The sequence below is a fragment of the Chiloscyllium plagiosum genome, chromosome 9 (assembly GCF_004010195.1).
Source record: "Chiloscyllium plagiosum isolate BGI_BamShark_2017 chromosome 9, ASM401019v2, whole genome shotgun sequence".
NCBI classification, from domain to species: domain Eukaryota; kingdom Metazoa; phylum Chordata; class Chondrichthyes; order Orectolobiformes; family Hemiscylliidae; genus Chiloscyllium; species Chiloscyllium plagiosum.
Window position 1 is genome coordinate 87,786,112 of NC_057718.1, and position 14,048 is coordinate 87,800,159.

Below are 14,048 nucleotides of genomic sequence, written 5' to 3' on the forward strand. Positions count from 1 at the left end.
GCTCGCATCCAAATCATTTATGTAAATGACAAAAAGTAGTGGACCCAGCACCGATCCTTGTGGCATTCCACTGGTCACAGGCCTCCAGTCTGAAAAACATCCCTCCACCACCATCCTTTGTCTTCTACCTTTGAGCCAGTTCTGTATCCAAATGGCTAGTTCTCCCTGTATTCCATGAGATCTAACCTTGCTAATCGGTCTCCCATGGGGAACCTTGTCGAACGCCTTACTGAAATCCATATAGATCACATCTACTGCTCTGCCGTCATCAATCTTCTTTGTTACTTCTTCAAAAAACCGTGTTGACGCAAAGCCATGTTGACTATCCCTAATCAGTCCTTGCTTTTCCAAATGCATGTACATCCTGTCCTTCAGGATTCCCTCCAACAACTTGCCCGCCACTGAGGTCAGGCTCACCGGTCTATAGTTCCCTGGCTTCTCTTTACCGCCCTTCTTAAACAGTGGCACCACGTTTGCCAACCTCCAGTCTTCCGGCACCTCACCTGTGACTATCAATCATAAAAATATCTTAGCAAGAGGCCCAGCAATCACTTCTCTAGCTTCCCACAGAGTTCTCGGGTACACCTGATCAGGTCCTGGGGATTTATCCACCTTTAACCGTTACAAGACATCCAGCAATTCCTCCTCTGTAATCTAGACATTTTGCAAGATGTCACCATCTATTTCCCTACAGTCTATATCTTTCATATCCTTTTCCACAGTAAGTACTGATGTAGTATCTCCCCCATTTTCTGTGGCTCCACACAAAGGCTGCCTTGCTGATCTTTGAGGGACTCTATTCTCTCCCTAGTTACCCTTTTGTCCTTAATATATTGTAAAAACCCTTTGGATTCTCCTTAATTGTATTTGCCAATGCTACCTCATGTCCCTGTTTTGACATCCTGATTTCCCTCTTAAGTATACTCCTACTTTCTTTATACTCTTCTAAGGATTCACTCGATCTATCCTGTCTATACCTGACATATGCTTCCTTCTTTTTCTTAACCAAACCCTCAATTTCTTTAGTCATCCAGCATTCTCTATACCTACCAGCCTTCCCTTTCACCCTGACAGGAATATACTTTCTCTGGATTCTTATTATCTCATTTCTGAAGGTTTTCCATTTTCCAGCCGTCCCTATACCTGCGAACATCTGCCTCCAATCAGCTTTCAAATGTTCTTGCCTAATACTGTCAAAATTGGCCTTTCTCCAATTTAGAACTTCAACTTTTAGATCTGGTCTATCCTTTTCCATCACTATTTTAAAACGAATAGAATTATGGTCGCTGGCCCCAAAGTGCTCCCCCACTGACACCTGAGTCACCTGCCCTGCCTTATTTCCCAAGAGTATGTCAAGTTTTGCACTTTCTCTAGTATGTCCATCCACATACTGAATCAGAAAATTGTCTTGTACGCAATTAAAAAATTCCTCTCCATCTAAACCTTTAACACTATGGCAGTCCCAGTCGATGTTTGGAAAGTTAAAATCCCCTACCATAACTACCCTATTATTCTTACAGATAGCTGAGATCTCCTTACAAGTTATTTTCTCAATTTCCCTCTCACTATTAGGGGGTCTATAATACAATCCCAATAAGGTGATCATCCCTTTCTTATTTCTCAGTTCCACCCAAATAACTTCTCTGGATGTATTCCTGGAATATCCTCCCTCAGCACAGCTGTAATGCTATCCCTTATCAAAAATGCCACTCCCCCTCCTCTCTTCCCTCCCTTTCTATCCTTCCTGTAGCATTTGTACCCTGGAACATTAAGCTGCCAGTCCTGCCCATCCCCGAGCCACATTTCTGTAATTGCTATGAGATCCCAGTCCCATGTTCCGTGATCCAAAAATGTGAATCCTTCTCCCATACACCAGCTCCTGAGCCATGCATTCATCTGCTCTATCCTCCTATTTCTGCCCTCACTAGCTCGTAGCACTGGGAGAAATCCAGATATTACTACCCTAGAGGACCACCTTTTTAAATTTCTGCCTAACTCTCTCTAATCTCCCTTCAGAATCTCAATCTTTTTCCCTTCCTATATCGTTGGTTCCAATGTGGACAATGACCTCTTGCTGACCCCTCTCCCCTGTGAGAACATTCTGCACCTTCTCTGAGACATCCTTTATCCTGGCACTAGGAAAGTAACACACTATTCTGCTTTTTCTCTGCTGGCCACAGAAATGTCTGTCTGTACCTCGGACTACAGAATCTCCTAACACAATTGATCTCTTGGAAGCCGACATACCCCTCGTTGCATTAGAGCCAGTCTCAAAACCAGAAACTTGTGCTCTTATACCCTCAAACACTGCTGCCCTCCTTCCAAACCTCCTCCATCTCACCATTGGCAATAATGCTTTCAGCCATCTGCTGTGGAATTCTCTCCCTAAAACTCTGCCTTTCAACTTCTGCCTTCTCTTTTTCAGGACTTAGTTAAACACATTTTTCTTGTCATTTACTTTGTTCTTCTATATCTGCACATTCTTCATCTGTTGCTGCTACATCCCTTCATTTCTGTCATTCCTGTTTTCTCTTATTTTACATTATCTGTTGTCATGTATATTTTGTGGTATTGTTTATTGTGTATTATCTGATAATGATCCCATGGTGGAAACAAATCCAACTATGGTCAAGAAAGTGAGGACTGCAGATGCTGGAGATCAGAGTCGAGTGTGTGGTGCAGGGAATCAACGTTTCGGGCATGAACCCTTCATCAGGAATGAGGCCTCATTCCTGGTGAAGGATTCATGCCTGAAACGTCGGTACCCCTGCTCCTCGGATGCTATCTGACCTGCTGTGCTTTTCCAGCACCATACCCTCGACTCTTAACTATGGAAAGACCACCAAAATGGTCTGAAATCTATTTTGCTTCAACTTAAAAAAAAAAGTGAAAGTGTAGTTTGTCACTTAGATTTTTCTCACAAAATTTTATGTAGCAAACGTTTTATTAACCAGCATCTATGGGACCAGAAGTACTCTGGTTGATCAAGAGGTCCACATAATCAATGTAAAGAGACATTAAGTAATAGAAACATAATGCAGTGTGTATACTCATCACTGTTATACTTTATTTACAGCATAAATCATTTCAATAATAATTCAACTTTGGCTTAAATGATATTCAACAGGGAGCCTTTTCATTTGCACCCTGAACTGATTAGTCAGACTTCACAGAGATTGCAATAACACAGTAAACTTCCGGTATTTGAGGTATACAATTTTTGACAGTTTACCAAGAGTGGTAGTTCATAAGTTGCTGGTTAAAATAAAGTTTGCATTTCCTTGGGAAATTCATAAATATTTGTTAAATAATTTGTTGTGATCATTCTCTTGTGTATAACATATTGAGTTCTCAATGTCTGACAATGCTTTTCTTTCCTTTCAGAGTATAAAAAACTTGGAAATGGGACGAACACTATGAAGAAACAGGTTCCCTCCCCAGAAGCGCTAAAGGTGCTATTTCAACGAATGCGTTACGAATACAACTTTTATAACTATGTCAAGGATCAGTTCCATTTATTGAAACAGAAGTTTGGCTTGAAGACTCGGGCTAGTGCTCCAAATAAAAAGTATGAGATTGCATCTCAGGTAGAAAGTCCTGGGCCCAGCCATGATGATGATGACAATGCATGGTTGCAAGATATTTATCGATGATAACAGCGAGCCACATTTTGAGGACTTAAATGTGTTCTTTGCATTCACAAGGAACTGCAATTTGGTCAGGACATACTGCGGTGTTCTTGAGATTAGATTAACACATTCACAATTGCAATCAATCTTTGCAAGGCAGCTGTTTGTAACTTACACTTTTCATGCTATTGCATGATTTTTATTTTTTTTATTTCTAATGTTTCTTTACCAACTGCTGTACCAGCAGGTGAGACACTTTCAACTATTATCTGCATTTTAAAATATATATTGAATGAATGATTTATTTAGTTACTTGTTTAAAAAATGTAAAGAGGGTAATGCATTACGTAAGTCTGAGAAATGTACTAATCAAGTTAGATACTAGCTCATTTTCCAAAATGCTGCATCTTCAAATGGGAGGCACCATCCAAGGAAATAAAATTGGACTGGGGATTTAAGAGAGTGGATCTTGTAGGGTTGGCAGCACTGTACTCAGATTTGTCAGAAAATAAACAATTTTAAAGCATATCAGACATAATTCAAGATCATGTGTTAGTTACATTATCTTTTCTTTCCCGCTTACCTAATTGAAAACATTTTCAGTTGACAATTTTAGGTCTAATTGGATGCATTTTCGTAGAATCACACAGCATCTATATGGCATAGACAGTAGCAAGTCAGTCAGGGAGGCGCCACCCAATCATTTTCTCAAAATTAGTGATATGATGATGAATGTAAATGCTGAAGAAGTTCACATACCAAGAGCAAATAAAAAAATACACCATAGAAACAGACGACACATCTCAGCCAGGCTATGCCTGCATTTATTCTCCACTTTAGAATCCTATCTGTCATCATCTAACTCCATCAATGTAGTCTTTCATCCCCTTCCTCTTTATATTTTTTTTAAGGTTCTTAAATCCATCTGTACTACTTCCCTCAATTATTCTCAATGATAACATCTTTCATATTCTCATCAGTCTCTCTCTGAGTAAGTTTCTTCAGAATTCCCAGTTGAATTCTTGGTGATCCTCTTACATAGATGGCCTCTTTTAATTCTATCCCCACAACCAGAACACATACCAGAACTCTCTGAAAACTATCTTCGGTCAACTCAGCCATCTGCTTTTAAGAGAACGACAACCCAGGCTGTTCCACCTTTTCTGACATATATGAATCTTTTACGTCGCTACCTCTGTGGTTCAGATAGTTTTCGGACAAGTCAAATTCCAGAGTGAAACCTGGTTTAATAGACCATAAGTTTTAATTTTGTAGTTTGGTTACCCTGGTCAGTCAATAAGTATGTTGTGGTTCTGTTCGCCAAGCTGGAAATTTTTGTTGCAAACGTTTCGTCCCCTGTCTAGATGACATCCTCAGTGCTTGGGAGCCTCCTGTGAAGCGCTTCTGTGGTGTTTCCTCCGGCATTTATAGTGGCCTGTCCCTGCCGCTTCCGGTTGTCAGTTTCAGCTGTCCGCTGTAGTGGCCGGTATATTGGGTCCAGGTCGATGTGTTTGTTGATGGAGTTTGTGGATGAATGCCATGCTTCTAGGAATTTCCTGGCTGTTCTCTGTTTGGCTTGCCCTATAATGGTAGTGTTGTTCCAGTCGAATTCATGTTGCTTGTCGTCTGCGTGTGTGGCTACTAAGGATAGCTGGTCGTGTTGTTTACTTGTAATGAAAGCACATAACTCTATTACATATGTACATAGTTTTAGAAGATTTTTTTAAAAATCTATATGGAATGATGTTATCATGAACAAGGAAAAAGAAAAATCAGGATGATACGTTCCATCCCTGGTACCAATAACGTAAGTAGAAAAATGGATGATGTCCTGAAAGCAGAATTTAGGGACTTAGGAAGTAGATTAAGAAACAGGACCCAAAAAGTAATAATATCTGGGTTACTTCCGGTGAGTAAAGAATAGGAAGTCAGTCCAGATGAATGCATAGCTGGAGAGATGGTGCAGGAGGGAGGGCTTTAGATTTCTGGAATATTAGGGCAGATTTTAGGAGAAGTAGGACCTGTACAATGCAGACGAGTTATACACGAACTGGAATGGGACCAACATCCTTACGGGAGGCTTTGCTACGGATGTTAGAGAAGATTTAAACTAACTTAGCAGGATTTGAGATTCTGAGAGAGAGGTCAGTAGGGGAAGATAAATGCCAAAATTAGAAGAGACAGCAAGTGAGTTAGGAAAGCATAGAAATTAACTGTGTCAGTTAAGGCAAAAGGAAGTTTAGCATTGTTTATTAGTATTTATTTTAATGCAAGGATTCTGATGGACAAGACATGGGAGTGTGATGTCATTGCTGTCACTGAGACAGGGTTTAGTGGGGACAATGTTGGCAGCTCAATATTCCAGGCTATAGAGCCTTCAGGTAAGGGAGGGAAGTAAGTAGATCAGGAGGGGGTGCAAAATTTATCAGGGAATTAATTACAACAGTAAATTGAGATAACAGTCATACTGCATTGAAGAGTCCCTTTGCTCTTTGAGTCAGTACCAACCTATGTTAATCCCACTTTCCAGCATTTGGCCCAGAGCCTTAAGTGTTATGACGAAGATTTCAAATGCATATCTGCATACCTTTTTAAAGGTTGTGAGGTTTCCCACTTCAACTACCCTCCCAGGCAGTTCATTGTAGATTCCCACTACCCTCTGGGTGAAAATAATTTTCCTGAAATCCCCTTTAAACCTCCTGCCCTTTACCTCAAAATTATGGCCCCTTGTAACTGACCCTTTAAATAAGGGGAACAGCACTTCCTATCCACCCTGTCCATGCCCCTCAACCAGGTTCCCCCCCTCAGCATTCTCGTTTAAACAAAACAACTCAAGCTATCCAGTAACTTTTCATAGCTAAAATGCTCTGAACCCAGGCAACATCCTTGTAAATCTTCTCTGCACTCCCTCCAGTGATTTAAAATTTCCTATAGCGTGGCAACCAAAACTCAGTACTCCAACTGTGATCTAATCAAAATTTTGTACAGCTCCAACATAACCTCCCTGCTTTTGTTATCTATGTCTGATAAAGGCAGGTATTTCATATGTCGCCTTAACCATACTATTAACCCATCCTTCTCCCTTTGTTCCTCTGAGCTTCTTCATCTTGGGTGACTGTCTGTGTGGAGTTTGCATATTCTCCCCGTGTCGGCATGGGTTTCCTCCGGGTGCTCTGGTTTCCTCCCACAGTCCAAAGATGTGCAGGTCAGGTGAACTGGCCATGCTAAATTGCCCATAGTGTTAGGTGGATTAGTCAGAGGGAAATGGATCTGGGTGGGTTACTCTTCGGAGGGTCGGTGTGGACTGGTTGGGCCAAAGGGCCTGTATCCACACTGTAGGGAATCTAATCTAATCTAATCTCCTATCATTCACTGAATACCCCATTGTCTTGTTTCTTTTTCCAGATTCACACTTTTTCCAGTGGTAAATTCAATCTGCAATGATCTGCCTAACTGACTAACCTTATTGTAACCTAAGACCTTCTTCCTCACTATTCACAATTTAGCCAATCTTGCCATCCGTAAATTAACTTATCATCTCCTCCCATGTTTATTATGTCACAAACAAAAAGGTACCCAGCATTGATTCCTGTGTTACACCACTTGATACCAGCCTCAAGTCATACAGCCTTCTACCGCTACCTTTTGTCACAAAGCCAATTTTGGATCCATCTTGCCAAGTTATCTTGGATCCCATGTGCTTTTGCCTTCTTGGTAAGATGGCAACAGCAGCAGAGTAGGAAGTGTTCGGGCACTGTGCCCATACACTCCCACTCAGCTAGCTGGCCATATTCTTGGATTTTTTTTTATTTATTTCTTTTCTCTTTTGTATCAAAATTCACTCTTCTATGGTGAAGGAAGGTTGTGGCAGCAGTTTTGTGGATTCAGATGTCTCTTCCTCGTGGCTATGGCTTTTATCAAAGGCTTCATCATAAGTGGATCTTGCCTGTTTATTCTCGAGCTGGTGTGGCACTTTTAGTGGTGGTGGCATAGTGGTTCATTCCTCATGGCTATGACGGCAGTGTGATGGCTTCAGAGTGTGATGGCTTAGGTGTCAGTGACTTGGGTTCGGTCTTTCCCTCCTTGTTATGGTGGTAAGTAGTGGCTTTGGTGTCTGCTTTGGCGGTGGCAGTGTGGTGGGTCTGGTCGAGAAATCCTTGCTTTTGCAGCATCAGGAGCAGCTTTGGCAGCGAAATCCCATAGCCACTTCATGAACTCCAACTGCCACAGAGGGAACAAAAAATAAACTTTGTCCTAACTTTGCTTCAATTATTTATTTTTATAATTTCTGTAATTAAAATGGCACTGAATTGTCGTGACTTATACACACCTGTGTATTTTCATAAATATAACTGACAATAAATTGCTATTCTATGTCAGTGTCCCATGTGGGACCTTGTCAAAGGCTTTGCTAAAATCCATATAAACAAATGCATCTGTACACTTGATCACCACCTTGAAAAATTCAATCAGATTTGTTGATCTCCCTCTGACAAAACCATGATGACTATCCTTGAGATTAATTCTCCAATAGTTTGCCTACCACTGGAATGAGACTCACTGGTTTATCCCTAAATGACTGTTGTAAAATGGAGCCACATTAGCTGCCCTCTGGTCCTCTAGCACCTTCTCTGTGGCCACAGATTTTTCAGCTTTAATAGCCTAAGGACTTCCACAAACTAAAAACTGCCCTTCTGTTCAAATGAGTGTTTTCTTCTGAACCCAATCTGCTTGTGGTTCTTGATCATCTGTCTTTTTACTGTGGATCATAAAAACTCAACCAACAAATAGCACCTATTATCTCAGATTGTTAAGTCTTTCAGCTTGTCAAATGATTCCCGGAAAGTTGATTTTTAGCTCAGTATTCAAATTATTTTCTGACCCTTCTAAAAGAATTAGAACTTCACAGTATTGAAAACCAAAATCCCATTTACCTATACTTTAGAATCCCAAGTTCCTCAGAAGTAATAATATAAATGTTAATCGCACTTTATAAAATAAGGAACCAGAACAGTGGTTAATGCTCCACATGCACTCAACTTGTATTGATACCTTTTTAGCCTTGAATTGCATGCACATTATATTGAAGTAAAGGTAAACTCACCATAATCCAGCTCTGTCTTTAGAGAGAGAGGGAGAGATACGAACACACAACTGATGGTACTTTAACCTGTGGGCCACCACACTCTGGTAAGGAGAGAGGTTGAAAAGAACAGTCCTTCATGGTAACCTCAGCAAGTGGCAATTGAACCAATGTTGTTGGCCTTATTCTTTATCACAGAGTAGCCATCCAGCTGACTGACTCCCTAATATCAAAGTCCCGTGTTACAGCATACATTTAATACAGAGAATAAGTGCCTTTGTAATTCCCAGTGCAGACATATGATGAGTTTACTCATTTTACCTCAATATGATTTAGTTTCTATTTCCAAACCATCCATTCTGCTTAAAAATAATTGATAATTTAGGATCATTATGGTGCAGTTTTGTATTATTATCCTTATGTGCTAGCATTTGGATGAGGAAACTGAGTGGACATAGGTTCATTTTATCATTTTCATTGGGTTTAAATCCAAATTCCTTAGCAACCTCCAAATTGTCATTTTTTTCACAGTTAAGATATCAGATCCAGCTCGCAAAAAAAAGCTACCTTTTCATAATTTCATATGTGGAATTATTCACACCTCTTATAGACATAGCTTAAGCTGTAGCTCTCCAGTTGTTTTCTCCCATTATTTCACAATACAAACTGCTCCTTAGCATAGAAACGGTGCTTTCCAACTCTTCCATTTTGCTATTTTCATGGGATGTTCTTAGTCTGGTGGAATGTCTTAGTGGTCTGGGGTTAGAAACCCCTTAAGTTTCGTTGCTGTGCCTATGTTACATCATTATATTCACTACATTGAACATCACCTTCTTTAATTCCTTGTATCATCTACTCTGTCTCCTTTTCAAAGGTCTCAAGACCATGGACTTCACTCTGACTTCCTTTCCTTTGATCTGTGGGCTTTTAAAATAGAAGTTTTCATGTAACCACATATTTGTCATAAATAGCAGTGTCAGATAAGTGCCACTTCTGATTTTTCTACTGTTAATCGTTTTAATTTTGGATCTTGACCCACCCTGATTTTTCTTTTCAATGCTGATTTGTATCACAATCTGGTTAACATATTTTGGATTAAATACACAATTCACTCGCAGCTGTAGCAAGTGGGCCCTGGATGTTTCAATTTGTGAGATTAATTCCATTTGTCTGGAATATGGGAGCAGGGCTGGGAGTTCTGACAGACATCATCAAAACATTATTTTCATGCATTCATGTGACCTGTGTCCAAAGGCAAGTCCTTGACTGACTGCTGTTGCATCATCCAGAGCTGTTTCCTTAGCTGTTTTCTTCTGTGTCACTGCGTTCCACTCTCAGGTGCAGGGTAAAAAGGCTGATCCCATGTTTACCTCATCCAAAACAGGAGTCAAACCAATGTCGAACCACACACACTAGTCCGGTAGCAAACTGAGGTATTGGCCCTCTGTTCATGTAGCATATAGAAGACATCAAATTATTAAGTATCTAAGAGAAAGCTGAAGATCCAACAGCCACAATTACAGTAGTTAATAGCTCAAATGGTACAAATGAAAAAAAGGCTTACCACCAAGATCAGAAGGAACTCATAAAACAACTGTGGATACTGAAAATCTGAAACAGTCAAAAACAGAAATTCTGCAGAACTCCATAGTTCTGACATCTATGGACAAAAAAGTTAAATGTTTCAAGTTCAGTGACCTTGGGGTTTCGTTTTGTTTTAAGAATAGAATATCCTTTAGTGTCACGTACTAGAGTACAGGGGTACAATAAAAGCTTTACAATGTTGCCTCTTATGGCACCATTTTCTGTACAACTACCTAGGTACAAATCTTAGATATATAGAGGAATAAAAAGAAAAGTAGTTGTATTACTTTACAGTGTTTAAAGAATAAGAAATAAGACATAGTCAAAGGATTGACATTACAGTCAGATAAAAAAAGGTCAAATAAACACTACATTGCAGCAGCTCAGCACAGGGGCTTCCACACATGGTCCGACCGCCCGCGCCAGACCCCAGTCCCGGCCCCACTCTACTCCAAGCCTCCAGTCTGCTCTGTACTGGCTTTCAGCTGCTCCAAGTTCCAGGACACCTTCCCCTGTATCGGCTGCTGCTCTGGGACTGCTTCCCCCACGTTTTTGCTGGTATATTTTGCCGAACACTACCCTCTGCTTTAATCTTCACTTACTGCCAGTGGATGCGATAGATAAACATTTCTTTCCAGCCATCACTCGTGATACTTCCAATTTTATGTGATCCATCTGAAGTAGAATGAAACCAAGTTCCCAGTGGAAAGGATTTAGAAACGATTGTAAATTAATAAGATGAGAGTGGGAGAGTACTGAATGAAGTATGTTCAAAAGCTGAGCCTGGCAAAAAAGTCCTGGATAACAGTCAAATGTCTGCAGCTGTTAGCAGAGCACCAGTGAGGAAAGCAGATGAACCATAAAGAGTTGATGTCAAAGATGTTTACATGAAAATGGTTACACAGCAGCCAGAAGGACATGGCTGAAAGAAAAGGCAAAGGCAGAAGGTACAGTTTTGTAAAGGACAGTCTAAAGTATAAATAGTTATTATAGCTCTGTTGGAAGGAAAGTCGTGCATTGGTATAAAAGGGGCAGATGAATGAGTGGATTGCCTTATTCTGAAAAGCTAGAAAGGCGAGGCCTGTAACTTCTGAAGTTTAGAAAAGTTAGAGGTGACTTAATTGAAACATATAAGATCTTGAGGACACTTGACAGCATGGATGTTGAAAAGATACTTCTTATGGAAGAATCTAAAACTAAGGGACATAATTTAAAAGCAAGAAGGTGCGGCATTTAAAACAGACAAGGAAGCATTTTATTCTCCGAGTGTTGTGAGTCTTTGGAATTCTCTTCCTCAAAAGGCAGTAGATGCAGAATCTTTAAATATTGTTATAGCAGCATTCGGTAGATCCTTGATTACCAAGAGGATGAGAGATTATCAGGAGTATGTAAGAATGAGATTAAAATCAGATCAGATATGATCTTATTGAATGGCTTAGCAGGTTCAAGGGCCAATTGGCCTAGTCTTGTTGCTTTTCCATTTGTTCAGATCTTGTGATCTATGAGGTGATCAGATAAAGAAACTGTAGCAGCAGTATTGCACCTGACTTAATGGATCAGATCCAAATGCATCAAGTACACACCCTGTAGTTTGTGAAGAGATGGAACCAGAAATACTGATTAGTGAATAAACATGCAATTAAGAAGCTGGAGAAGGCCAAAATGGTAAGGAAAGACAATAAGGCTGCTGAAGCTGAAAAGATTGGAGAAGCAGTGCAGCCAAAACTAGGAAATAAATTGTTGATCTGATCTGGAGAAGTGAAATTTGCACAGATGATTGGCTAGTTTCAGAAGTGGTGATATTGCCAACAATTCTTGACGCCCAAAACTAAACAAAGCATAGAACAATTAATCCGACAGTCAATGAAAGAGAAGTGCTCCTAAAGATTTAAGGGCTTTCATATTTCATCACAACAGAAATTGTCAGGGAACTGTTCAGTGATACTACGTGCAAAGGGACTTGCAGATACCATTCTAGTGTTGCACAATATAATTGAGAAGTGTAGACAAAAGTGAGTGCTGGAGATCAGAGTCAAGATTAGAATGGTGCTGGAAAAGCACAGCAGGTCAGGGAGCATCTGAGGAGCAGGAAAATCGATGTTTCAGGCAAAAACCCTTCATCAGGAATCATTGAGAAGTGTGTCAAGCAGGTAAAATAAAGATGGAGTCGTAGATTCATATAGCACGGAAACAGACCCTTCGCTCCAACTCATCCCCGCCGACTATAAATCCCAATCAGACCTAATCCTATTTGCCAGCATTTGATTCATATCCCTTCCTATTCATATACCCATCTAGATGACTTTAAATGTTGTAATTATACCACTAATTCCACTGGCAGCTCTTTTATACACACACTATCCTCTGCGTGAAAATGTTATCTCTCAGGTCTTTTTTATATTTTTCCCCTCTCACCTTAAACCTATGCTTTCTAGTTTTAGACTCCTCCACCCTGGAAAAAAGGCCTTTACTATTCACCCTATACGTGTCCCCCGTGATTTTACAAATCTCTATAAAGTCAGCCCTCAGCCTCTGACCTTCCAGGGAAAAAGGCCCCAGCCTAATCAGCCTCTCCCTAAAGCTCAAACCCGCCAGTCCCTGCAATTTCTTGTAAATATTTTCTGCACTCTCAACTTTAACAACATCCCTCCTATAGAAGTGCAACCAGAATTGTACACAGTATTCTAAAAGTGGCCTCACCTACGTGCTTTACTGCTGTAACATGACAGCTCAACTCCTATACTCAATCTTCTGACCAATGAAGGCAAGCATCCCAATGCCGCCTTCACTGCTGTCCATCTGCAACTCCAGTTTCAAGGAACTATGCACCTGCACCCCTAGGTCACTTTGTTCTGCAACACTCACCAGTGCCCTTCTGTTAACTGTATAAATCCTGCCATGGTTTGCCTTTCCAAAATGCACCATCTCAGATTTATCTAAATTAAACTCCATCTGCCACTTCTCAGCCCATTGGCCCATCTGATCAAGGTCCCATTGTGATCTGTGGTAATCTTCACTGTCCACCCTCAATTTTGGCCATCTGCAAACCTACTAACCATGCCTCCTATATTCACATCCAAATCATTTTTATAAATGACAAAAAGCAGTGGACCCAGCACTGATCCTCATGGCACACTAGTGGCAACAGGCCTCCAAGCCAAAAAGCAACCCTCTACCATCACCCTCTCTCTCCTACCTTCAAACCATTTTGTATCCATAGAATTCCCCCTGGATTCCATGTGTTCTAACCTTGCTAACCAGTCTACCATGCAGAACCTTGTTCATTGCTTTGCTAAAGTACATATAGACATCTACTGCTCTGCCTTCATCAATCTTCTTTGTCACCTCTTCAAAAATCTCAATCAAATTTGCGAGCTTGTTCAAGTTAGTGAACAAAATGTTGGTATTCTTTGTACAGTATGCAAAGGCTTTTGATTCAGTCTATCATGTAGAGTCATGGAAAAGTTTCAGTGAATTTGGATACCAAATCACTTAACCTGGCTCATTCTGAGACTTTACGAACAGACAACAATTGTGCACTGGTTGGAGGTAAAACAGAACCATTCAGTTTTGACAAAAATTGACAAGGATGTTTGCTTTCACCAATACATTTCAATGCCATAGCAGAAACGATCATGAGAGATATCAGCTCTGCTTTCCCAGAAAAAGTCAAAACAACAGCAGTTTAAAAGGGAGAAGATCAGACAAAGGAAGCACATGGTGAGGACAGTGCAGGAGAGAGAGAGAGAGAA

The 14,048-nt window shown here is 40.5% G+C and overlaps 1 protein-coding gene and 1 long non-coding RNA gene across 2 annotated transcripts in view; one reads left to right on the forward strand and one right to left on the reverse strand.

Annotated features, from left to right (window-relative positions):
- Positions 1 to 3,669, forward strand: part of usta (uronyl 2-sulfotransferase a) — an 89,215-nt gene extending 85,546 nt beyond the window's left edge. The window contains exon 8 of the mRNA XM_043696484.1: positions 3,385 to 3,669. Within this exon, the coding sequence (XP_043552419.1) occupies positions 3,385 to 3,653 (269 nt within the window). The 3' untranslated portion in view covers positions 3,654 to 3,669. The remainder of the gene's footprint in view (positions 1 to 3,384) is intronic.
- The window catches only part of LOC122553037, a 75,589-nt gene that overhangs the window by 45,724 nt on the left and 15,817 nt on the right, over positions 1 to 14,048 (reverse strand). The window lies entirely within an intron of this gene.